The 24,175-nt window shown below is 69.3% G+C and overlaps 11 protein-coding genes across 11 annotated transcripts; 3 read left to right on the top strand and 8 right to left on the bottom strand.

Annotated features, from left to right (window-relative positions):
- Nucleotides 1-5: 5 nt before the first annotated feature.
- On the bottom strand, nucleotides 6-203 carry AURANDRAFT_20454 (hypothetical protein; the record flags this gene model as incomplete). The annotated part of the gene is made up of 1 exon (XM_009035007.1): nucleotides 6-203. A coding segment is annotated over one exon (198 nt), but the record flags the coding sequence as incomplete, so codon positions are not given.
- A 1,229-nt stretch (nucleotides 204-1,432) lies between these two features.
- On the bottom strand, nucleotides 1,433-2,266 carry AURANDRAFT_61449 (hypothetical protein; the record flags this gene model as incomplete). Its single annotated transcript, XM_009035006.1, has 1 exon — nucleotides 1,433-2,266. The coding sequence occupies one exon, from the start codon at nucleotides 2,264-2,266 to the stop codon at nucleotides 1,433-1,435; it is 834 nt and encodes a 277-aa protein (XP_009033254.1).
- A 251-nt stretch (nucleotides 2,267-2,517) lies between these two features.
- Nucleotides 2,518-3,531, top strand: AURANDRAFT_61450 (hypothetical protein; the record flags this gene model as incomplete). The annotated part of the gene is made up of 1 exon (XM_009034957.1): nucleotides 2,518-3,531. The coding sequence occupies one exon, from the start codon at nucleotides 2,518-2,520 to the stop codon at nucleotides 3,529-3,531; it is 1,014 nt and encodes a 337-aa protein (XP_009033205.1).
- A 1,836-nt stretch (nucleotides 3,532-5,367) lies between these two features.
- On the top strand, nucleotides 5,368-6,019 carry MsrB2 (selenoprotein; the record flags this gene model as incomplete). The annotated part of the gene is made up of 2 exons (XM_009034958.1): nucleotides 5,368-5,545; nucleotides 5,697-6,019. 2 exons carry the CDS (start codon nucleotides 5,368-5,370, stop codon nucleotides 6,017-6,019), a joined length of 501 nt encoding a protein of 166 aa, XP_009033206.1.
- A 110-nt stretch (nucleotides 6,020-6,129) lies between these two features.
- Nucleotides 6,130-6,617, bottom strand: AURANDRAFT_70756 (expressed protein; the record flags this gene model as incomplete). The annotated part of the gene is made up of 2 exons (XM_009035005.1): nucleotides 6,130-6,475; nucleotides 6,534-6,617. 2 exons carry the CDS (start codon nucleotides 6,543-6,545, stop codon nucleotides 6,164-6,166), a joined length of 324 nt encoding a protein of 107 aa, XP_009033253.1.
- A 4,312-nt stretch (nucleotides 6,618-10,929) lies between these two features.
- On the bottom strand, nucleotides 10,930-11,625 carry AURANDRAFT_4711 (hypothetical protein; the record flags this gene model as incomplete). Its single annotated transcript, XM_009034597.1, has 1 exon — nucleotides 10,930-11,625. A coding segment is annotated over one exon (696 nt), but the record flags the coding sequence as incomplete, so codon positions are not given.
- A 1,731-nt stretch (nucleotides 11,626-13,356) lies between these two features.
- On the bottom strand, nucleotides 13,357-14,982 carry AURANDRAFT_19894 (hypothetical protein; the record flags this gene model as incomplete). The annotated part of the gene is made up of 1 exon (XM_009035004.1): nucleotides 13,357-14,982. The coding sequence occupies one exon, from the start codon at nucleotides 14,980-14,982 to the stop codon at nucleotides 13,357-13,359; it is 1,626 nt and encodes a 541-aa protein (XP_009033252.1).
- Nucleotides 14,983-15,611: 629 nt separating this feature from the next.
- AURANDRAFT_8341 (hypothetical protein) lies at nucleotides 15,612-15,971 on the top strand (the record flags this gene model as incomplete). Its single annotated transcript, XM_009034640.1, has 1 exon — nucleotides 15,612-15,971. A coding segment is annotated over one exon (360 nt), but the record flags the coding sequence as incomplete, so codon positions are not given.
- Nucleotides 15,972-16,183: 212 nt separating this feature from the next.
- On the bottom strand, nucleotides 16,184-17,411 carry AURANDRAFT_36241 (hypothetical protein; the record flags this gene model as incomplete). The annotated part of the gene is made up of 1 exon (XM_009035003.1): nucleotides 16,184-17,411. The coding sequence occupies one exon, from the start codon at nucleotides 17,290-17,292 to the stop codon at nucleotides 16,189-16,191; it is 1,104 nt and encodes a 367-aa protein (XP_009033251.1).
- A 210-nt stretch (nucleotides 17,412-17,621) lies between these two features.
- On the bottom strand, nucleotides 17,622-17,945 carry AURANDRAFT_15960 (hypothetical protein; the record flags this gene model as incomplete). The annotated part of the gene is made up of 1 exon (XM_009035002.1): nucleotides 17,622-17,945. A coding segment is annotated over one exon (324 nt), but the record flags the coding sequence as incomplete, so codon positions are not given.
- Nucleotides 17,946-18,134: 189 nt separating this feature from the next.
- On the bottom strand, nucleotides 18,135-20,002 carry AURANDRAFT_52378 (hypothetical protein; the record flags this gene model as incomplete). The annotated part of the gene is made up of 2 exons (XM_009035001.1): nucleotides 18,135-19,001; nucleotides 19,101-20,002. Coding segments are annotated over 2 exons (1,764 nt in total), but the record flags the coding sequence as incomplete, so codon positions are not given.
- Nucleotides 20,003-24,175: the final 4,173 nt, after the last annotated feature.

The following is a 24,175-nucleotide window of genomic DNA, read 5'->3' on the forward strand; positions in this document are numbered from 1 at the left end:
AGAACAAAAGGGTAAACGCTGACTTGATTTTGATTTTCAGTATGAATACAAACTGTGAAAGCATGGCCTATCGATCCTTTAGATCTTTCGAATTTGAAGCTAGAGGTGTCAGAAAAGTTACCACAGGGATAACTGGCTTGTGGCAGCCAAGCGTTCATAGCGACGTTGCTTTTTGATTCTTCGATGTCGGCTCTTCCTATCATTGTGTCGCAGAAGTCACCAAGTGTAGGATTGTTCACCCACTAACAGGGAACGTGAGCTGGGTTTAGACCGTCGTGAGACAGGTTAGTTTTACCCTACTGATGAACGGTTGTCGCGACAGTAATCTAACTTAGTACGAGAGGAACCGTTGGTTCAGATATTTGGTCATTGCGGTTAGCTGAACAGCTAGTGCCGCGAAGCTACCATCTGTAGGATTATGACTGAACGCCTCTAAGTCAGAATCCATGCTGGAAAGCGACGATATTCACCTCTCCCGATGTTACACGCATCACGATAGGCTTCGGCCGAGCATCATACTCCATCGCAATTTCGAATGTTGGGAGGGATAAATCCTTTGTAGACGACTTAAATATGGAACGGGGTATTGTAAGCATGAGAGTAGGCTTTGTCCTACGATCTGCTGAGATTCAGCCTCTTGTTCCGGCGATTTGTTAATGTGAAAGCAGACAGCGAGCTTCTGTGCGCCCTCTTCCGAGAGTCGAGCTGCACGTCGATCCATCTCTTTCGCGCTCCCCCCCAATCAAACCAGACACAAAACCAATACAGCTCCAATTGGGGCGAACCAACCCAACCCAAAAACAAAATCCGTGCCTTTTTGTGCGGGTTTCTCTTCTGCGTCTCCCGACGCAACACTCTACTCCAGAAGACCTTTTTAACACCCAAGCCGCTTTCGTGCGGGTTTTATCGTCATAGTGATTGACTACTCGGACGACTACTACTACGACTCATCGACTCCACCACTTCTCTGAAAACGCCCAAGTCAAAATCGTGCGGGTTTCTTGGCTACCACTGCCAAGTACCCCCAAGTACCCTGCACCGGACACTTTGACGCCCGAATACGCCCGTTTCCTCGCGCCGTAAAACGCCGCTCGCCGTCCGCCGCGCCCCGCCCCGCCCCCGCCGGGACTCCCTCTGCTCGACCGACGCACAAACCAGCAGTCGCCGCGCGCGCGCCCGTCGCCGCGCCCTTCCGCGAATACGGCCTTTTCTCCCGCCTTCGCGCGCGCCGCCGCCCCTCCTCGACGCCACTCGCCCCTCGCACCGCCCACGCCCCGCGACGACGTCGCGCACGGCCCGCTCGCGACTCGCCGCGACCCGTCGCGCCCGCGCGCTGCGCGCCGCCGAGGCCTCGCGGCACCGGGCCTGCACGCTGAAGTCGCACCCAAATTAAACCGCCGAGCGAGCCTCCACCAGCCTGTACGCCACCCCGCTAGTACACGCGCGGGTAGCCCTTCGTCGGCGGCGCGGGCGCGGCGGGCTGCGCGTAGGCGACGGGCTGCGCGGGCGCGGGCTGCGCGAAGGCCGTCGGCAGCGGCGGCTGGGGCGGCATGGCCCGGGGCTGCTGCGCGACGGGCGGCTGCTGGGGCGGGTAGGCCTGGGTCGGGTAGCCCGGCGCGCCCGGGACGGGGTAGCCCGGCTGGGGCGGGGACGCGCCCGGCGCCGCGTAGGCGACGTCCTTCGCGGGGAACCACGGCTTCGGGCTGCCGTAGGCGCTCTGGGACGTGTTGCGGTCGATGACGAGCATGGCGCGGCGGAAGCGCGCCTGCCACCCGACGAGCCCCGCGCAGCCCGCGTTCATGCCCTCGCACGCGCCCATCGCGGACCCGCACAGCAGGAGCTCGACGAGGATCCAGACCGGGTAGAGGACCATGAGCAGCCAGAAGGCCGGGAGGCAGCAGCAGTAGAACTCGCCGGCGCACTTGGAGCCCGCGGCCTTGGACCGGCGCTCGACGTACTCCGACGGGTTGAACCAGCCGCCGCGCGACGGCGCGGGCGGCGGCGGCCGCGCGCGCCCGTCCTCGATGTCGTACTGCTCCTGGCCCTTCTGGATGACGTCGCAGTAGCACGTGCAGCACGTCGACACGCGGTGGAACGCGCCCGGGACCCACTTGACGAGGCCCAAGAGCAGCGCGTAGAGGAGGCCGCCGACGAAGCCGACGGGGGCGAGGACGAAGACGGCGACGCAGGACACGCAGGCGCAGTCGGGGCAGATGCCCTTGCACCCGTCGCGCCGCAGCGTGTTGTAGCACCACAGCAGGCACATCTTCCCGGTCCCCTTCGAGAGGTCGGTGTCCGCGGGCGGCGTCGAGGACGGCGCCGAGAGGGGGGCTGCCTCCTTTGAAAGAGCATCTTTACCGCACCTTCGTCGCCGACTCACTTGCGGCAATCGTGGGCCACCACTCGACTTGTCGTCTTCGAAGAGGTGGCCTAGCAACGCGGCGCGCGACCATGGCCGCTTCGGCGCGCTACGGCAAGTGGGTGGACCAGGGCCTGAGCGCCAAGGCCGTGAGCCCCATGCACGTCAAGGTGCGCGTGCTCGCGATCCCGCAGGCGGGCATGGGCGCCTGGGCCTTCCACGGCTGGCAGGAGAAGCTCCCCAAGTCCGTGGAGATGCTCCCCGTGGAGCTCCCGGGCCGCAACTCGCGCATGCTCGAGGACAAGGGCCAGTCCATGGCCGAGCTCGTCGGCGACCTCGTGACGGCCGTGATGCCGGCGCTCGAGTCGAAGCCGTTCGTCGTCCTCGGCCACAGCCTCGGCGCGTGGATGGCCTTCGAGGTCTGCAACGAGATCGAGCGGCGCCGCGGGCCCAAGCCCCTGTGCCTCATCGTCTCCGGCTGCCGCGCGCCCCAGCTCCACGAGCCCCTGGAGCACGACGCGGACCGCGTCATGCCGTGCCTCCACGACCTGCCCAAGGGCAGCGGCCCGGGCTCGTTCTGGGAGCACTTCGACCGCCGCTACGGCAAGAACCCGGACCTCGCCTCCGACGGCGTCAAGGACTACGTCGAGCCGCTGCTGCGGAGCGACTTCAAGATCCTGGAGACGTACGCGCCGACGCGCGGCGCGGCCGAGAAGTTCCCCTTCCCCGTGCTGGGCTGCGGCGCGCGCGGCGACAACCGCTTCACGCCGGAGCAGCTGACGGCCTGGAGCGTCTACACGGACACCTTCGCCGAGCGGTGGTTCGACACGGCGGCGACGATGCCCAAGTGGTCGACGCCGCACCGCTACCTCGTCGACAGCCCGGACGCGTTCGTCGCGTTCCTCGGGCCCAAGTGCGAGGACCTCTTCAAGAACAAGCCCAAGCCGCCGCCCATCCGCCCGGGCGCCTACGCCGTCGCGAACAAGAAGGGGGCGCTCGTGCGCGCGGAGTGCGACCTCGCGAGCGCGCAGGTCGGCGACCTCCTGCCCGTGGGCACGCGCGTCACCGTCGAGGAGGCGGTCCACGTCCCCAACGCCAAGCCCCGGGCCCGCATCTCCGCGCCCGTCGCCGGCTGGCTCTCCTGCCACGTCATCGCCCAGCTCCTCGGCTAAGTTTTGCGACGGCGCGGTAGTGCGAGCGGCGGTGCGAACTTCACTGCGAAGCGCGGCCGAAACAAGAACGGGCGTACTCAAAGTTACGGCGGGTTCGGCCGCGCGGCCGCGTTCATGGCCGCCTGACGCTTCGCGATGGATCTCGCGCGCGCGGCCTCGCGGTCGGGATCTGGCGCTCGCGGCCTTTGCAGCGGCGCGGCGACGCCGCGCGCGACGGGCGCGGCCACGTAGGTCCAAAAGTAGAGCACCGCGCAGGCGCCGAGCAGGAGCTGGAAGGGCGACGCGACCATGGCGCGCAGCTGTCGCACGTCCAGGCGCTGGACGAGCTGGCCCCGCCGCCGCGACCGGTCCTGCCGGTCCGCGGACTCGCGCGCCTCGAGTTCCGCGTCGTAGATCTGGCGTTGCTCGTCGTCCGCGAGCGTCTCGACGGCCTCCGACGCGAGGATGAAGCGCCGCGCGCAGCGCGCCTCGCCCTTGGTCGCCAGGCGCCAGAGCCGGACGTACCACGGCGCGAAGCGCCGCGACATGACCTTGTCCGGATGGTAGAGGAGAGCTTTGGCCTTGTAGCCGGCGCGGATTTCTTTTGTGGTAGCCGAGCGCGACACGCCGAGTGCGGCGTAGTGGTCCCGCGGGTCCTGCAGCTCCCAGTAGCACGCGATCGCCGCGACGGCGACGGCAAAGGCGCCGTAGAGGCGCGCGCGGCCTCCCATAATTACCACAGTCGATTCTTGAGGCCTTTGTTGCCTCTCTTCAAGGCGGGGTTTGCTCCGGCGACGGCGTCCGATGGCCGACGCGCCCCCCGTCCAAACTACCGGGGATTGGTGTGCGGCCAGGGACGCCCGGTGGCTAGACGTGCCAAAAACAAGCGCTCGCTTTGGGACGAATGGCTAGCCGTTTCCGGGGTTGGTAGCAAAGCTGTTTGTAAGTGTTACAAACACTATCCCGACCTCACGAAACACCTGTAGACACTTCCGTCAGCGCGACGGAACAGTTGCTGGTTCGACTTCGGTCTTTTTTTTTGCATATTTGGTGGTAATTTTCGCCTTTTTTTGGCCGTTGAAACACTTGCCAACACTTGCCTCTCCCCCCTAAACACTTACATTTTGTGCTCCAAAACACTTCACTGGAACTTTGCTACCAACCACGGCCGTTTCGCTGGCTTGAGTACCGAACACGTACGCGCGGGCCGCCGGCGGGAACGGAGACCTCTGAGGCCAAGCTTCCGACGCACGGCAGCCCGTTCTGGTGGTCGGAGTGGCCTTCCATGACCCCTAGGCGTAAGCCTGACCGTCGGTGCCCCCATCGGAGGTGGTTCTGGCGTCGACCAAATTCCACCGCGCGGGCCTCGTCTCCAGCGCGGCGCGACGCCGGGCTCTGCGGCGGCGCGCGCTCTGGCTCCAGGGGCTATCCGCCGCTCGCGAGCGGTGGATCTGCTGCGGGCGGCGCGCTCTGCGCGCAGGCTCGCAGCGGTGTAGCTGCGCACAGCTAGCAGGTGTAGCGCGGTGGCTCACAGCGCGAAAATGGGGACATAACCCAGATCAGAGTGAGACTGCGTTACGGGTATCCTAGGCGTATCCTGGCTCCTCTGCGCGCCACCATCGATGGCGTTGGATACGCCCCTTGGTTTTGGGCGCGACGTGGGTGTGACGGCTGGGGAACGCCGTTTTCCGGTAGTAAGATGTACCACCCCGCTCCGCACGCAGGGGTGCCGCCGACGCCGGCGGTGCAAACTCCCCACTGATCAATGAAATTTTCTTGAACTCGTTGCCTCTCGCCTCTGTCGTGGTCCGTCGTCTGCGTCTCCCGCGCGCGACCCTGGGTGGTCTCGGATCGAGGATGGCGCTGCCGCCGTCGAGGAGCGACGGCACGCCGTTCCCGTGCCAGTTGAGTGAGGAAGAGTACAAGGCCAAGCTCACGGGCTCGCAGTACCGCTGCCTGCGCCAGGGCGGCACGGAGGCCTACCGCCGCGGCGAGTTCTGCAACTTCTTCCCCGAGGACGGCTACATGGCCTGCGACCGCCCGCGTCCAAAGAAACCGCGGAGTGTTCGTTTCCGCCGCGAACGACGCGGTCGACCGCGGCGCGCTTTCACTACAGACTCAAAGCGGCAATTCCACCCTGCCTAATTGTGACACTGTATCTCTGACACACAAACGACGCTCCGTAGGCGCGGCGTGCGACATCCCGCTCTACAGCGCCAAGTCCAAGTTCGCGGACCCCGGTTGGGACGCCTACGCGTCCTGCTACTGGACGGGCTCCACGTGCCACGTCGGCGTGCGGCCCGACGGCTCGGCGCTCGAGAACTTCTGCAACAACTGCGGCAGCCACCTGGGCCACGTCTTCTTCCGCGACCCCCACTCGCCGGCTCCGACCAAGGAGCGCCACTGAGTCAACAGCTGCTGCACGAAGTACGTCAAGGGCCCGCCGCCGCCGGGCCTCACGGAGAAGGTCGTCTTCGTCCCGTCCAACATGCAGTCGTTCACCAAGTAAGCCGCCGCGACGCCGCGAGGCGCCATGACGGACGCGTGCCCGCCTCGCAAGGCGCGCGCCCCGACCAGCCTCGCGCCGCGACCGCACCCTCCCCGTAGATCATTCTTTTTGTGCGCGTTGCCGGCGCGATTTCTGCGGGGCTTCTTACGGTCCGCCTTGCGGGGTGCCCGGCTCTAGATGAGCATGTTGGTGATCGTCTGGGTCTCGACCTGGGAGACGCCGTCGATGGCCTTGATCTTCTCGAGGAACGCGGCCTCGGGCTCGTGGCCGCCCGCCTCCCAGGGCCCGTAGGCGTCGAGGGGCACGGTGGTCATGAGCTTGAAGTCGAGGCAGGAGCCGCAGACGAGGCGGTTCACCGTGGCGTCCTTGTCGATGGCCTTGAGCGCGGGCAGGAACTCGTCGACCGCCGCGGCGATCGCCGCGAGCGACTCCGAGTCGGACTTGTCGCCCGTGTACCTGGGGAAACCGGTGTGTTGGACGCGGCGCGGCGATGTCGCGGGCGCGGGCGGCGCGCTTGCAGCGCCATTCGCGGCAGACGCGGTCGAAGCTCATGCCGCCGGCGAGCGGCACCGAGTTCAACTTCGTCGACGTCTTCGGCGACGCCGCCGGCGCAAAGGCGGCGGCGGACGCGGCGAGGAGGGCGAGAAGGATGCCTGCGCGCGAGGATTTTGGCGTCCGGGCGAAGCGGTTCGGGCGCGCGCGCGCGCGCTGACGCTGCAACCGCACGAGCCATGATGTGATCAGATTCTATCAGGGTTGTGTTTTTTTGCGACCGGGGGGGGCCTTGGGGGGGTTTTGACGGGGGTGGGGGGGGTCGACTTCTGCTCGGCTCGGGCGCGACAACCTCCTGAAAACAGCGCCCCAGTACGCGTCCGGGCCGCCGGGAGTCGCCGGGACGGGGGGTGGGGGGGTCGCTGAGGGCCCATAAAACCCCCCCAAGGCCCCGGGGGGGGGCTAAAAAACACAACCCAGCGGCGGATCGAGACGAGTGGCTGCCGAGGGCAGCGAGCCGCGGCCGCCGCGATGGCTCCGGCGCGCCTGGAAGCGCCTGGCGATAGGCGCCCGAGTCTTCCCCGACACCGACCACGACGTCATTCGAACGGTGCGACGCCGCCTCGGAACTTGCAGCAAGTAGTTAACTCTAGTAGTTAACAGGCCAGCCTCAGTCCATGCGGATCATGCCCCCGGCCTGGAACGGGTTCTCGCCGCGCGGCATCTGGCCGCCGCGCTTGCCGGTGCCGTTGCAGTCGTACATCTGGTGCATGGTCAGGTTGCGCTTGAGCATGGTCGACAGCTTCTCCTGCTCCTCCTCGTAGGCGTCCATGTCGTCGAACTGGCCCTGCAAGTCGTCCTCGCGGAGCGCGACGGGCGCGGGCGCGTTCGCGTGGACCGCGCGCTTGAGCCTGCCGTCGTAGTAGGCCGGGTCGTGGAGCCAGGGCTTCGTCTTCCGGAGGCGGTCGTCGATCTCCTTGCCGTAGAGCAGGGGCGCCTTCTTCGGGCCCGAAACCGCCGTCGGGTCCGCGGCGTCCGTGACGTCGATGGGCCCGTCGGGCTCGTCCGTGAACGACTGCTTCAGGCCCGCGAAGATGCCCGTCTTCTTCTCCGCGGCGTTCTTCGCGGCCTTGGCCTTCTGCAGGCGGTCCATGGTCAGGCGCACGTCGCGGTAGACGCTCTTCGCCGCCTTCTTGTCGTCGTCGGAGTACTTTTTTTTCTCGACGACGGTCTTCGCGTCTAGCGCCGCGCGCTTCAGGTCGTCGACGGCGTCGGCCCAGCGCTCCAGGTCCGCGCGCGCGGCGCCGCGCCGCAGGTGCGCGCGCGCGTACCAGACGAGCGGAAACGCGTCGCGGCTCCGCGGCGCGAAGCCGAGGGCCTTCGTGAGGCAGACGTCCTCGTCGGCGTAGGTCCGCCGCTTCCGCGCGCACAGCGCGACGTTCAACAATAGGGGCACGACCAAGTCGCGCTCGACGTCCTTCTTCGCCTCGTCGGGCGGCTTCCACTCGATGATGGCCTCCTGGACCTTCTGGATGGCCCGCGTGTAGAGCGCCTCGGCCCGGCGCCACTTGCCCGCGCGCGCGGCCGTCGAGCCGCGCGCCTTGAGCTCGCCCGCGGCCTCGAACGCGTCCGCGTGGCCCTCCTCCGTCGCCACGCGGTCCAAAATCTCCTCGAGCTCGACGGCGAAGCGGCAGAGCGCGCCGGAGCCCGCGGGCGCGCCCTCGCTCAGGCTGAACTCGCCCGACGCTACGACGACGGCGGCCTCGCCGGGCCGCATCGACAGCAGCGCGGTCTCGACGCCCTCGCAGAGGTCGTGGTCGCCGCCGAGCTCGCGGACCTTCGCGTCCGTCGTCTTGAGGGACGCGACGAGCGCGTCCTCGGCGACGTCGTCCGAGGCCTGGGCCACGCGGCAGCGCACGCGGTCGCCGAAGCGCGGCCGGCGCGGCTTGCCGTCCTTGGTCAGCCGCCCGAGCGCGACGCGCTTCTTCCGCGCGGCGCCGGACGTCAGCGGCGGGCCCGGCGTGCGCTGCGCCGCCGGCGGGCACCAGGGGTTCGTGCTCGGCCGCGGCGCCACGACGCGCTCCTCGCGCACGAAGTGGAGCTCGACGGTCGCGGACCGGCCCTCGCCGCAGTCGACGCGCGCGGCCTCGCCGCGGCGCATGTCGAGGAGCGCGGCGTCGATGGCGCCGCGCCAGGGCTCGTCCGCGGGCACGGGGTCCGCGACGACGAGCACGGCGCGCGTCGCGCCCGCGATCTCGCGGCCCTCGCGGTCCTCGACGGCGTACGTCACGACGGCCTCGGCGCCCGCCGCGGGCCGCACGCTCCCGCAGAGGCTGCGGTGCGCCGGCGGCTTGAGCACCTCGACGCCCGCCCGGCCCTTCTCGAAGTCCTCGACGACCTTCCACTTGCGGTCGCGCTCCGCGATCTCGTCGCGCGTGTAGCCGCCGGCGCGGCCGCCGCAAAAGTCCTCGTCCTCGCTCTCGCCGGCCTCGGGGTCCTCGCCGAAGTAGACGCGCCATTTCAAGGCCTCCGCCGTCGACGCCATCGTCGTGTTTAGTTGCGCGGGCTACGACGTCTCGTGCCACAAGGCGACAGCGTCCGGAGGCGAGTGGTGCCAGCAGCGCTCGGCCGGAGCGGAGCGCTTCCGTCGCTTCGGCGCCGACCGCGGTCGACGCCTGCCGCGGCCTGCGTCGATGGCATCCGTCGGACCGCCGCACGTGGAGAAAGGCCCCAACCGGACTCCGCCGGCATTCCGACGGCTCCTACCGCAGGGCGATAGAATGTCGCTAAGGACTCCCCCTATAATCTATTCGAGTTCAAGTCCACGCGCCGCGCAAACGTCGTCGGACCCGGGGAAATTTATTTTAATAAAGCTTAAGCTTAATGTAGAAAAACCTAATCCTAGTTTCGTAATAAAGTCATTATTGTCGAGCTACGAATCATCGTAAATGAGCTAAGCTTCAACCCGTTTAAACCCGTGGGGGCAGCCATCGCTGGGCAGCGATGGAGCTCTTCACGCGCCTCCGGGACTCCTTCTCCTCGGCGATGTCGGGAGCGAGCTCGGGCACGGAGGACGCCGGCGACGGCGCCTACAACGCGGACCGGGACGAGCACCCGCAGCGCGCGCGCGGCGAGGCGGGGTCGCGCCCCGAGGACGGCGCGCGCAAGAAGGGCAAGAAGGCGACGCCCCCTTCTTCTCCGGTGCGCCGCATGAGCCTCGACCACGCGTCGGACTCCGACGAGATGCACGACGCCGTCGACACGGAGATGCGCAATCACACCCTTACGAGGTGATCACCGTGCTGTAGACGTAGAGCCGCGGACTCGCGCGCAAGCTTTTCTTGATGCAACCTTGAAGCCTCCTTGGAGCTCCCCTGCGAGGCTCAGGTCGAGGTCTGAACTGGCCCAAGTCCCCTCGAGCGTCGCGCGTCCGCAGCCGCCAGGCCCCTCGTGCGTCGCGCGTCTGCAGCCCGCCAGGCCCCTCGCGCGCCGCGCGTCCGCAGCCATGAGTTCCAAGATACCAGACCTGGCGATCAAAGAGCTCAAGACCCTCATCAGCGTGGCGCGCCTCGAGCACAAGGACTGTCTCAGCCGCCCGGACCTCGAACGACGCGCGGGCGAAGCCGTCGCGCGGACGAGCGCGATGGTCGCTAGTCTCGATCTGAGCCAGCTCAAGACCGCCTCGGAAGTCTTCGGGGCGGCGCGGCGCGCTCAGGCCTCGGGATCCGAGCCCGACGTTCGGGCCGCGCTCGAGAACGCGTACGCTCGCGGCTCCGAGCTGCTTCCTCAGGGCATTCGCTTCTCCCTCATCGCGCAGCTCATTAAGATCCAGTGGGCCAAGGCCGGATTCGTCGCGGGCGCCGGGCCCTCGGAGCTCGGCTTGCCGCAGGGCGGCGTCATCGGCGGGGCCGACGACGATACTCTCTTCGGGCTCCTGGACGCGCGCGAGATTTATGTCCGCGCCCGCGAGGCGGCGCGCGCGCGACGCCCGGACGACTGGCTCGACGAGCCGTCGGTCGCCGCCGCGTGCGCCGGCGTCGAGGCGGCTCAAGCGAAGCTCGGTCTCACGCGAGAGACCATGGGCGCCGTGGCGGACCAGGTCGAGGGGCGGGACATCTACGGGAACCGGCTCTGGCACAGCCGGCTCGGCCGCAAACGCAGCGACTCGAAGTACTAGGCGGCTCGATAGCCTCCTCCCCTTTTTCTAAACCCCTCCTCGAACAACCCACCGCTCCCAACAAAATTGAACAAGATGATTATCAGAAGGCCATCGCCGTCGCCATCGCCGGCTTCTCCTCCTCCTCGTCGTCGTAGGAGATGGCGACGCGGGCCTTGCGGCCCTTCTTTGGCCGTTTTTTGTCCTCGCGCGGCGGCGGCGGCGCGTCGTCGACCGGCGCGCCGTCCTCGAGGCCCTCGGCGACGTCCTCCAGGTCCTCCATGTCGCTCTCGAAGTCCTCGGCGGCCTCGATGTACTCGACGAGGCGCTCCTCCTCCTCCTCGTCCTCGTACTCGGCCTCCATCTCCGCGAGCTCCAAATCCTGCGCGGAGTCGAGGGCCGCGTTGTAGTGCATCTCGGGGAAGTTGTAGATGTCGCCGTAGGTGCCCTGCTTGAGCCGCTGGAGCAGCTCGCTCTCGATGGACTTGTTGAGCTTCGCGGCGACGAGCGCCTTGACCTCCTTCCGGTTCTCGCGGCGCTCGACCTTCTTGTGGACGACGGCCATGTGGGGCCGGCTCCGGAGCGCGAGCTTGCGCATGCGGATGAGGTACTGGTAGATGCGCGTGAGGCGCTGCTTGTTCCGGTGCTGGAGGAACTTGGGGAAGTGCTCGAGCTCCTCCGTCACGACGGCGAGCGCCTTCGCGTAGTTCCGGGGGAGCTTGATCTTCTGCCAGAGCTTCTTGGGCATGTGCGCGCGCTCGATGGTCTTGATCATGAGGTAGCAGCGGCCCTCGATCTCCCGGATCGTCGCGTAGCGCGAGTTCGCGAGCGGGCACGCGCTCTTGTTGCAGAGGCCCGTGACGTTCTGCTCGTTGCGGCAGAAGTTGTGGGTCTTCGACACCGTGCTCTTGAAGGAGCAGAAGTTCCCGTTCAGCGACTGCCAGATGAGCTCGTCGTTGATCGACATGGTTCAGGGGCGGCGCGGCGCGGCGATGAACGACGGCGCGGCGGCGGCGCGGGGGCGAACGTCGCGGTGCTTTCGCGTCGCCGGCGCGTGCGCAGTGCTTCGGCGGCGTGGGGTAGCGGCGCGGGCGGTCGGGGGGCGGATTGGTGAGCTCACGCGCAGATAAAAGCGGGCCTCGACGATGCCCAGCCTATCGCTTGTCGAAGCAGCCGAAGTCGATGTGCACTCGATGTTTCCATGTTGCCCTCGCGCCGCACGATGGTAGCAGCCCCCGAATATATATGCGTCTCCTAGCGCTCGCGCTCGTCGCCTGCGCTGCCGCGCGCGGCCGACGGCGCCACCACCCGGCCGCGCCCGACGGCGAACGCGACGACGACGACGAGCGCGCGGCGCGGCGGCGGCGGCGGCGGCACCGGCGCAGCTTCGACGACGACCAGACGAAGTGGGCGGCGGCGCTCGAGGCGTTCGCCTACAAGCCGACGACGCCGCCGCCCCCGGCATTCTGGGCGAGCTGGCCCGACGGCCACCGGAGCGGCGGCGTCGGCAACCAGCTCGAGCAGCTTCTGGGCCGCGCGCAGTGCTCGATGCGCGAGGGCGGCGGGAACAATCGCACCATGGTGCTGCCGGACCTCCGGTCGGACCGCGCGGCGCCGCCGCGGGCCTACCGCTTCGAGGACGTCTTCGACGTCGGCGCGCTGCGCGGCGTCGCTGACGTCGCGACGTGGCGCGACTTTTTACGAGCGTGCGATCGCGCGAGCTTGGTACGCGAGCGCGACGGCGACGTCCCGAACGCGACGTGCGGCGACGACGCCGCGTTCGCTAAAACGGCGCTGCACCGGCACGCGAAGGCTCTGGAACCGCCGAAAGCGACGGAGGTCTGCGACGTCGGCGCGGACGCGCCCTTTACGGACGTGTTGCGAAATCTTCCCCGGTGCGCCGTCGGCGTCGACGCCAAGGCCTTCCAGCTCCTGGGCCCCTGCGCGCGCGACGTCGCGCCGGGCCGCCGCGCCTTCAAGTCCGGCCGCCCCTGCGCGGGCGTGGACGTCGCCCAGTCGCCCTGCGCGACGGGCTTCGATTGGTCCGCGACGCTTTCGAAAGCCGCGCTGGGCTTGGTCGCGCCCGCGCGCGCGGCCGCGCACCTCGCGCCCTGCGACGCGACGGCCGTCTCGCGCCTCGACGCGACGGAGCCCCGGGCGGGGCGCTTCCTGCGGGCGCTCGGCGCCGCGCCCGCGCTGCTGCCCGTCGCGCGGCGCCTGCGAACGTCGCTCTTCGGCGCGGAGCCCTACGACGCGGTCCACGTGCGCCTCGGCGACTTTGGGGACCTCTGCGGCGCCGCGGCGGACCCCGTGGACCGCAAGTACAAGTTCTGCCCGCCCGCGGACGACGAGCTGCGGCGGGTCTTCGGCGAACTCGAGAAATACGGCGAGACCGCGGCGCCCGTGCTCCTCCTGTCCGACGAGCCCGTCGAGGCCGCGCGGCGCCTCGGCGACGATGCGCGGCTCCGCATTCCGGCGAACGCCTCGCTCGTCGACGCGCCGCGCCTCGCGGTGGAGATGCACCTCGCGGCGCACGCGCGGCTCTTCGTCGGCGTCGCGTGCTCGACCGTGAGCCAGCTCATCGTCAAGCGGCGCCAGGCCAAGGGACGGGACTACGTGCTCTGGCCGTAACAGACGTGCGCGGTTTAGGGAGGGGCGGCGATGCGAGGGGGGGGCGGCGCCTGCTGGCTCAGAGGCTCGTGACGGGTGGCCGCCGCGGCGGGAGCCGCTTCGGCGGGTGCCGCTTGATGCCCTCGAGCGCGTCTTCGCCGTCGTCGGCGGACCCCGGCATCTGGCCGCCGAACATGGGCTTGAAGTAGCGGTTGTCGATCTCGCGCCACGCGCCGTGGATGCCCAGCCCGCCCGGGCTCCGGGGCCCGTCGCGGTCGCCGCCGCCGCCGCCGCGCTCCTCGCGGTCGTCGGCGATGTTCATGAGCTCGTACTGCTGCGACGTGAGGGGCGTCGCGGCGTCGTCGTCGTCGCCGTCGGCCTCGCCGTGCGTCCGCTTCATGCCGCTGAGCCGGATCACGGACTCCGTGAGACCGCCGCAGACGAGGGTCGTGAAGATGACGATGGACAGCGTCGTCGTCTCGTAGACGTCCTTGTGGGGGCCGGGCATGTTCTGGGACAGCGCGAAGGCGATGGCCCCGCGGAGCCCCGCGAACCAGATGACCAGCTGCATGCGGAGCGGGATCTTCACGGACCGCGTCGCGTTCGAGAGGAACGACAGGGGGAAGACGTTGCAGGCCCGCGCGAAGGAGCAGAAGAGGATCGCGAGGAAGATGAACGTGCCGTCCCAGGACTTGAAGCGGCCCGTGAAGAAGCCCATGCCCATGTACATGAACACGAACGACTCCGCGACGGTGCTGAGCGCGGAGAAGATCTCCTCGGCCGTGACCTGGCTCGTCTTCGACAGGTTGTAGGAGTTGTAGTGGGCCAACACGATGCCGCAGAAGAAGAGCGCCATGATGCCCGAGAGCTCGATGGACTCCGCGAGCGCGTACGCGCCGTAGGCGAAGAGGAACAACAGCGAGATCTCGTACTTGGGGTAGTCGCGGATCCGCGTGTGGCGGAAGATGTAGGAGCAGATGAGGCCCGTGATGACGCCGATGAAGACGGACCCGAGCGACACGCCCAGGAACTCGACGAGCGCGACGGGGATCTTCGACTGGTCGAGCTCCTCGCCCTCCTCGTAGTAGTTGTAGAACGTGCGAAACAGCACGATGGCCACGGCGTCGTTGAGCACGGACTCGCCGAAGACCAGGCTGTACAACAAAGGGTCGCAGTTGAGCTCCGGCGAGCCCATGATGCTCAGCGTCGCGACGGGGTCCACGGCCGAGATGAGCGCGCCGAAGAGCAGCGCCTCCATCGGGTTCGTGCCGTCGATGTCGATGATGCCCGCCTTGCCGCAGGCGAAGGTCAGGTAGCCGACGACGAAGGTCGACACGACGGTGCCGAAGACCGCGTAGGCCGTGATCGTGCCCAAATTTCGGAAGAAGTTCTTCCGGCGGAGCGTGTAGCCCGCCTCGAAGATGATGGGCGGCAGCAGCATGAAGAAGAAGAGCTCGGGCTGGAAGCTCAGGAAGTTGAGCTCCTCGTCGCTGTGCGTGATGAGCCGCGCGATGCCCCCGACGACGAGGCCCACGCAGAGCGCCGCCGACGACTCGGGCATGAAGTAGAACCGGTACTTCTTGATGAGGTACGCGCTCAGGATGCAGAGGCCCAGGACGACGACCAGGAGGAGCGTGTTCAGCGCGTGGAACTCGTGCTCGCCGTCGTCCTGCTCGAGGCGCCGGCCCTCGGCCCACGGGAACATGGTGCGAGCGAAAGTGAAACTCAGGGAGAGCGCTCTGTGGCAGAGGGCGTCGCCGATTTAGACGGTGTTTTTGGACGGCGTCGGCGCGAGGAAATGGTCGAGCGCGTCGCGTCGCGTCGAGTAGCGGTCTACGCTGCCGTGAACGCGGTCAATGCGCGCGCGTCGCGGCCGGCGTCGAGGTCGCGGCACAGCCCGAGACCGAGGTAACATCACCCTGGCGAGGGTTAGTCTCAGGCGATCGGCGACTCCCCGGCTAGCATCGCCGCTCCGTATGGCGCCGTGTCCGCTGCAATTTTGATGAGAGCGTCGATCGTCGATCGAGAGGCGACGCGGCTGTTGACGACTAGCGAAGCACGATTCGACGGCGGCGCCGCACGCCGCAAAAATCGCGACGCGGAAGCCGTCGCCGTAGCGGCGCACGCTGGCCGGACGGCGCGTCGAGACGGCGGCGCGCGCGGCCCGCCGGTCGGGTGGCGGCGCTCCGCACGGACCGTTGCCGCCGCTGCTGCCGCGCTGCGACCGACGGACGACGAACGAGAGAACCCCCGGGGGCGACGGACGCGCGCCCGAGAGACCGCCCCGAAGCGCCGCGCGCGATCGCCCGACGCCGCGCCCCTCCCCAGGCAAAGATGGGCGTCATCAAGAGCGGCAAGGTCGTCATCGTGCTCCAGGGCCGCTTCGCGGGCCACAAGGCCATCGTCGTCAAGGCCTACGACGAGGGCACGCCCGACAAGAAGTTTGCGCACGCGGTCGTCGCGGGCATCGACCGCTACCCGCGCAAGGTCACGCGGTCCATGTCCAAGGACAAGATCGTCAAGCGCACGAAGATGAAGCCCTTCCTCAAGGCCATCAACTACACCCACCTCATGCCCACGCGCTACGTCGTCGACCTCGACCTCAAGAAGATCGTCGAGGAGAACGGCCTCAAGGAGGGCCGATCCGAGGCGCGCAAGGCGATCAAGAAGGTCTTCGAGGAGCGGTACCACAACCAGTCCAGCGCGAAGAAGGAGAAGAAGGCCACGGGCGTCTCCTACTTCTACAAGAAGATGGCGTTCTAGGCTCGTGTCGTCCCTTCGTAACTTCGCGCCCCCTTAGTTCCCCGTCGTCGACCGGTCTGCGACCGCGCCGGGCGACTTGCCCCTTGACACGCACGGCCGCCGCGAGGTTACGTCTTCACGGCCACGCGGTCGCCTCTAGCGGTCGCCGCTAGGTTACGTCCTCCGGTACCCCCTCGTTGCGGTTCCGGACGACCTTGTTGTAGACCTTCTTGCCCATGACCTTCGCGAGGCCCTTGGCCAGGCGCCGCAGGTCGCCCGCGGAGCCGCGGGGCTCCCACGCGACGCCGAGGTGCCGCGCGGCGTCGGCGAGGGGCGCGAGCGCGTCGTCGTCGTCGGCGCCGCCGTCGTCGCGGAGCTGCTCGAGCGCGAGCACGAGCGGCGCGGCGAGCACCGGCGCGGGCGCCGGGCTCGTGCGCACGTAGTCCGCGTAGGCGCCAAGCGCGTCCGCGGCGCAGCCGAGGTCCAGGGGCCGCCGCAGGACCGCGCGGCCCGCCATGACGCCGTCGAGGCCGTCGTCGCGCGCGTCGCTGTCCCCGAAGGAGCCGATCCCGCCGTTGCGCGTCACGCGCAGCGCCGGGAAGTCGCGCGCGAGGCGCCGCGCAAAGTCGGGGTGGAGCGGCGGCCGGCAGCGGTTCGCGCCTGGGGCGAGGCCCGCCAAAATCGCCAGGCGGCAATGGACGACGACGTGGTCGAGGCAGCCCGAGCTCGACGTCTCGGCGACGAACGCGTGGAGCTCATCGTAGCGGGCCGGAGCCTCGTCGCTCCAGGTCTCGCGCACGCCGACGCGGCACTTCAGCGACACAGCGCACGACGGCGGCGCGGCGTCCCGCACGGCCTCGACCAAACGCCGCGTCGCCGCGGCGTCGCGCATGAGCGTCGCGCCGTAGTCGGCGCCGCCGCTCGCGATCGCCGGGCAGCCGGCGTTGATGTTGACCTCGCGCAGGTCGGTGCGGAGTCTGCACGCGCGCGTCGTCGCCGCGGCTAGAGCCCGAGGGTCGTCGCCGCCGAGCTGGAGCACCGGCGGCGCGTCGTCCGCCCCGCCGGCGACCAAGCGCGACGCCAGCGCGGCGTCGTCGCAGGCCAGCACGTCGGCGGCCTTCTCCATCTCCGTCCAGAGGGTCACGTCCGGCGCCAGCCTGCGCAGCAGGAAATTGAGATGGGCGTTGGTATAGGTCTGCATCGGCGCGACATGGTACTGCAGCGCGTGCGCGGCGACGGCGCAGAGCGCGACCGCTCGGGCCGCCACGGCCATCACGTATTGCAGCGCTGCGTCGCAGCGGTCGTGTCAAAGGCCGTGGAGCTCAAATTCTTGCAGCGCGGCGCCGCAGCAGTCGTCCCAAGTGCCGCAGAGCCATGGCCCATGCCTCTCTCGAATGTCAAGATGAAGGCAACGTGCCGCACACTTACCCCCTCAACCTAGGCCACGGACGCGCCGTCCGCCGCGTCGGCGACGACGGCCTCGCCGCCGACGGAGAGCGCGAAGTCGGCGACGACGACGCCGCCGCCGCTCGTCGTGAGCGCGGGCTGCGCGGTCTGCCACAGCTTCTTGTTGTTCATCTGGTTCGGCGTCGCCGGGGCCGCGTCCGGCAGCCCCGCGAAGGTCGCGCGGTCGCCGTTCTTCGCGCCCTCCGGCGCGCGGAGCAGCGCCGTCGCGCCGTCCGCGTCCGTGGAGCAGAGGAGCATGCCCGCGGACTTGAAGCCCGCCAAATTCCGCGGCTTCGTGTTCGAGAGCACGAGCACGCGCGCGCCCACGAGCTCCGCCGCGTCGCCGTAGTGGGCGCGGAGCCCCGCGCCGACGGTGCGCGCCTCGGCCTCGCCGCAGTCGACCCAGGTCTTGAAGAGCGCGTCCGCGCCCTCGTGCGGCTCCGCGGACGTCACCGTGCCGACGAGCAGCTCGAGCTTCGCCGCCGCCGCGAGCTCCGGCGGCAGGTCCGCCGTCGCGTCCGCGGCCTTCTTCTTCGGCGCCGCGCCGCCCTTCTGCTTCTTCGCGGACGCGCGCTTCTCGCCCGCGAACGTGTCCTTGAGCGGCGCGACGCGGTTGAGCACGAGCGCGGACGCGTCGAGCGCCCCGGGCGCCGCGGGGCTGCCCGGCGCGTCGGCGCAGAAGTAGCCCACGCGCTCGAGCTGGATCGCGCCCCGGTTCTCCAAGCCTTCGAGCGCGTCCTTCTCGAGCAGCGCGTCCTCGAGGACCTCGAGCGCCTTCGGGTTCAGCGCGTCGTCGCCCTCGCCGGGCGTCGCCGAGGCGAAGAGCTTGTCGTAGAGGCGGACCGTGACGGGCACGGCGTCGTCGGCGCGGAGCCAGTGGATGATGCCCTTGACGCGCGGGATCTCGGGGTCGCCGCGCGCGCCCGCGCGCGTGTCGAGCGACGCCGTGCACCGGAGCTCCTCGACGGCGCCGTCGGCGCCGCGCACGACGTCGTCGCAGGTCAACACATACGCGTAGCGCAGGCGCACGCGGCCGCCGGCGACGAGGCGGTTGAAGCCCGCGGGCGCGGCGCCGTCGGTCTCGGGATCGTGGAAGTCCGCGCGCTCGATGACGAGCGACGACCCGAAGCGCAGCTGCTCGCGCTTCCCCATGGCCTCGTCCTTCGGGTGCCGCGGCGCGTCCAACCGCTCGTCCTCGCCGTCCGCCGGCCAGTTCGTGACCGTGACCTTCAGCGGCCGCAGCACGCCCATCGCGCGCGGCGCGGACGCGTCCAGCACTTCCCGCACGGCGTCGTCGACGAGCTCCGGGTCGATGGAGCTGTCGGCCTTGGACACGCCGACGCGCTCGCAGAAGAGGCGCAGCGCCGCCGGCGGCACGCCCTTGCGGCGCAGCGCCGCGAGCGTCGGCAGCCGCGGGTCGTCCCAGCCGTCGACGGCCGCGTCCTCGACGAGCTTCGCGAGCTTGCGCTTCGACATGAGGGTGTGCGCCACGTTCAGCCGCGAGAACTCGATCTGCCGCGGCCGGTCGCCGCGCGGCTCGACCTCGTACTCCGGGTCCGGCGGCGCCTCGCGCGCGGCCGTCCGGTCCTCGAAGACGGCGCGGTAGACGCCCTCGACCCAGGCCGCGTCGCGCACCTCGGGGCAGCGGTCGACGACCCAGTCGTAGAGCGGCCGGTGGTCCTCGAACTCGAGCGTGCAGAGCGAGTGCGTGATGCCCTCCATCGAGTCGGAGACGGCGTGCGCGAAGTCGTACATGGGGTAGATGCGCCAGTCGTCCGCGGTCCGCGGGTGGGGCGTGCCGGCCTTGACGCGGTAGAGCGCCGGGTCCCGCAGATTCAAGTTCGGCGACGCCATGTCGATCTTGGCCCGCAGGACGGCCTCGCCCTCTTTGATCGCGCCGTTCCGCATGCGCTCGAGCAGCTCGAGGTTCTCCGCCGGGCTCCGGTCGCGGAAGGGCGAGTTCGAGCCGGGTTTCGTCAGCGTGCCCCGCGTCTCGCGCATGGCCTCGGCGGACTGCGAGTCGACGTACGCGTCGCCGCGCGCGACCAGCGCCTTCGCGGCCGCGTAGATGACGTCGAAGTAGTCGGACGCGTGGCGCACGTTGCCGTACCAGGGGTCGCGGTTGCCCGTCTGGGGGCCCGTGGCCTCGCCGACGAGCCAGCGCACATCTTCCAGGATCGCGTCGCCGAAGACCCGGTTCTCCTTCTCGGGGTTCGTGTCGTCCAAGCGCATGTGCGCGCGGCCGCCGTAGTCCGACGCGAGGCCGAAGTTGACGCACATGGACTTGGCGTGGCCCAGGTGCAGGAACCCGTTGGGCTCCGGCGGGAAGCGCGTCACGATCTGGCCGTGCTTCTTCTCCTTGAGGTCCGTCTCGATGATCTCGCGGATGAAGTGGCGCCGGCCGAGGCTTTCACCGTTGTCGGCGGCCTTGTCCTCCGCGCGGACCGCCGAAGACGGTCGCAGCGGTGGCGCGGCGCGCTGCAGCGCGGTCGCGCACGACAGCAAGGTGAGGAGTCGAGCGCCTGAGGTCATCGCGTCGAGCAAAGACGCAACTTCACCCGCCGGGCAAGAGCCGCCCGGGATAAAAGCCGCGGTACCTTACGTCGGGTTCCTCGCTCGCGGGCCCGGCACCCACCCACCCACCTCCTGGCCAATCAGGGACCTCCTTTTCGTTAGTTACCTTCAAGTTGCCGCTCGCAAAATCGCCACAACGCGCGCGCGATTCCGCGCGCGCGCTCTCTCGTGTCGCGGAGCTGCGCGGTCCAATCTCCGCTTTGCGATGAGAACGGGCACCCGCGCCGCTCGACTCGCCGCGGCGAGAAGCGGCGCTTGCCCAGAGACGACGATAGCGGCGTGAAGACACGTCGCCGAGGCGCCGCGCGACCGTCAGCCGCGGCACTGCGGGTCATGACCGCGCGCGCGCGCGCGCGTTACAAGTACCCATCAGTACACTGTAGATTTTCCAAATCAGGCCTCCGGACCCACCCACCCACCTCGTCGTGAGGTTCGAATCTTTTGTCCGTGGGCGGCTCGTGCGCCGGGGTAAAATCGATCGAATGTCCTCCGTGCTTCATGATCGACATTGTGCAGCGTTTTGGCGGCGCGCTGCGATGGGATGGCCGTCTTTGAGGGCCCGCCGCTCCGCGAATATGCAGAATCGTGCAACGATCCCAGCAGCTGCGAGGGCCGCAAGGACGAGGGTGACGCACATGCGAAGACGCGACGCTCATACGACCGCGTGGCGACTGGAACGGGGAGGTAGAGTGGGTGGGAAGGGACGCGCTGCCCCCTCGCGACCCCTCTAGCATAGTTTTCGAGCCATCGCAGCAGCGGAGATCGTTCGTCATCAACCCCGTCGCGTCCAGCGCGGCAGGTTCCTCGGGGGGGGGCGAAATCGTCGAGTCCACCGAGCCGAGCTCCGGAGGCGTTTCGTCCCGACGGTGGCCGTGGGGTGTCTGGGGCTGCCCCTGCCGCCGGACATGGTCTTGATCCGTTCCATACCATGATAGGGTCGGGTCCAGACCATGTCCGGCGGCGAGGCCCCACCCCAGGCGCCTCGGGCTGCCCCTCGGGACCTCGAGCCAACCGACGTCGGGTTCGACGGCTTCCGCATGGTCGCTGCCGTCGGAACCCACTAAGGATCCGCGTCATAGCAGGTCGACGCCCGAACGAAGGCATCCCCGACGCTGCGGAGGCACCTCCCCAGTGCCGATCCCGGCGCATAACGCTCAGACGCCATCGCGAGCGCCGCGAAGAAAAGCCCATGCAACGACGGCTTTTGCCGCACTGTGCCGCTTCAACAGGGGACAAACTCAGAGTAATACCCCGGCGGGTCACCTTCGCCAATGTTGCATGGTGAATCGATCTTGCAGTCAGCCTACGGCTTCCGCGTGCGTAGAAGAGCCCGGTCATATTCCCTCTGCAACCACCCTTACGCCGACGCCTCGGCGCACATGGCCGCGCAGAGGTCCTTGGCGAGCTTGCCGTCGATCTCCTCGCGGTGGTCCTTCATCAACGCGCCCATCATCTTGCCCGGGTTGAGCGGCGCGCCGTCGGCGGCGTCGATGAGCGCCTGGATCCACTTGCGCGTCGTCGCCTCGTCCGCGAGCGCCGGGAGCCATTGCTCGATGACCGCGAGCTCCGCCTCCTCCGCCGCGAGCCGCTCCGCGCCGGACTCGCCCGCGTCCCTGTACATGGCGATGCTCTCCTGGCGCATCTTCGCCATCTTCCGCAGCACCTTGACGGCCGCGTCGTCGCCGAGCGCGTCGAGGCCCTCGTCCTTGGCGCCGGCCGCGAGCGCCGTCTTGATGAGTCGAAGCGTCGACGTGAGCACCTTGTCGCGGGCCTTCATCGCCGCCTTGACGCGCGCGTCGACGTCGGCGGCGATGGACAGCGGCTCCGCCTCGACGGGCGCCGCGGGCGGCGCCTCGACGGCCGCCGGCGCCGGCGCGGCGGCCGCCGCCTCGGCGCCGGCGCCGTCCCCGAGGTCGACGCTCTGCGCGTCGCCGTCGTAGAAGGCGTCCAGATCCACGGGCTTCGAGAGGTCCACGTTCTGCTCCGCGAGCTCGTCCATGAGGTCGTCGTCGTCGTCGTCGAGGTAGCCGATGTCGTAGCCCATGAGCTGCGCCTTGTGGCGAATCTTCACGAGGAGGTGCTTGCCCATCTTGAGGCCGACGACGTCCATGTAGCGGTGGCCCATGACCTCCGCGAGGTCCTCGATGGTGTCCGCGGAGTAGACGAGCCTGTTGACCGTCGACCGGATCTTGCGGTCCCTGATGCTGTAGCGCATGGTCAGCGACGGCGCCGCGGCGCGCCGGGCGCGCGCCGGCAGGCGCGCGCGGTGCGGCGCGAAGGCGAAGGCGCACGGCGCGAGGAGGAGCGCGATCATGAAACCCAGTGGCGACCGATGCATGTTATTGGCGGGTGGCGAACCACTCGAGCAGAGCATGCCCTTGCGATATTGCAATGGTGCAACGAGTTCACTGTTAATTCACCGTTCGAAGGCTGCACCGTTTGCCGGGCTGCAAACACGATGGAGAAGCCCATGACACATATCCCGCCGCCCTTGGCGCTCCCGAAGCCGCCCACGAGACGACGCGCACCGCCGGCGGTGCCGCAGACCGACGCGGCGACGCTCGCGGACCAGCGGCGGCGCCTGCGAAGGGAGAAGGCCCAGCTCACGAAGGAACGGGCCGAGCTGGCCCAGAAGGCCCGCGAGGCCACGAGCCAGCTCCGCGTCGCCAAGGCCGCGTGCAAGGCGCGCGAGCTCCACCTCTCGGCCAGCGCCGCGACGAAGGCGCTCGGCGCCGCGCCCCGCGCGGCGCTCGGGCGCCCGTCGTCCGACGCCGTCGCGCTCGAGCTCAAGACGCTCCAGAGGGAGCTCGCCGAGGGCACGAAACACGCCCTCGCCTGCGAGCGCCGCGCCGCACTCACGAAGGAGCGCCTCGAAGTCGCCCGCGAGAAGCTCGCGGCGCTGCCCGCGTGCGACGTGGACCGCGAGGACGAGCTCGCGCGGCGCGAGCGGGACGCGGACGCGACGCGGCTCCGCTTCGAGCGCGAGAGGCTCGACCGCTGCGCTTCCGCCGTGCGCGACCTCGCGGAGCTCGAGCACGCGCTCCGGCGGGCGCGGGCCGACCGGTCCGACGTCGTCGCGCAGCTCGACGACGCGGCCGAGGCGACGAGCCGCTGGAAGCGGCAGGTCGGCGCGGCGGCCGCGCGCGCGCGGCCCCTGCGGGCGCGCGTCCAGGCTTTGAAGGAGGAACTGCGGGACTTTGCCAACGGCGTCGGCGAGGCGCCCCGCGACGCCGCCGAGGCGCTCTTCGACGTCGCCGGCGAGCCGGAACTGGAGGTAGAAAAGGCGGACGCGCTCCTGGACCTCGCGTGGGTCGACCTCGCGCCGTTGCCGGCCTTCGACGGGCCGGACCCGGCGCCGGACGGCGACGACGGCGACGAAATGGCGTTTCTTCGCACGTTCGGGCCCCCCGCGGTCGCGCGCGAGGCCGCGGGCCGCGGCGCGGCCGCGCGGCGCTTCGGCGAGCGCGGCGCCGTCGACCGCGAGGGCTTCGTCCTGCTCTTCGAGGAGGCGCTGGCCTTCGGCGCCATTCGGCCCGACGCCGCCGTCCCGGAGGCCGCGGCCGTCGCGTCGCCCGAGCCGTCGCCCGAGCGCCGCGCCGCGTCGCCCGCGGCGTCGCGGGTGCCGCCCATCGTCCTCGCGCCCGCGCCCGCGCCGCGCGACGAGGCCCCGCGGTCGCCGGACTACGACGCCGAGGCCCCGCGGTCGCCGGACTACGACGCCGAGGCCCCGCGGTCGCCGGACTACGAGGACGACTACGACGCCTTCGAGGACGAGGACTTCGACGCGGAGGAGGCGTAAGAACGGGCAGCTCGAACAGGAGAACGGATTAGACACGAAAGAGACAAGACTAGCGGTGCTGGGCCGGCGGCGCCGCGGCGAGTTGCCGTCGCGCCTCCGCGTCGCCGGCTTCGAAGGCCGCGCGGACGTCGGCCGCGGGCACGTGGAGCTGCGCCGCCAGCGCCGCGAGCTGCGCGGGCGCCCAGTCGGCCCGGGCGCCGACGTCGGCGCTCCGCGCCCGCTCCCGGCCCGGCTCGTGGGGCAGGCGCCGGCGCCAGGCCGACGCGCGCGTCGCCATCTCGCGGAGGATCTCGCGCTGCTGCGGGCTCGGCTCCGTCTCCTCGTCGCCCTGCGTGTG

The sequence above is a fragment of the Aureococcus anophagefferens genome (genome assembly GCF_000186865.1).
Source record: "Aureococcus anophagefferens unplaced genomic scaffold AURANscaffold_2, whole genome shotgun sequence".
NCBI lineage: Eukaryota > Pelagophyceae > Pelagomonadales > Pelagomonadaceae > Aureococcus > Aureococcus anophagefferens.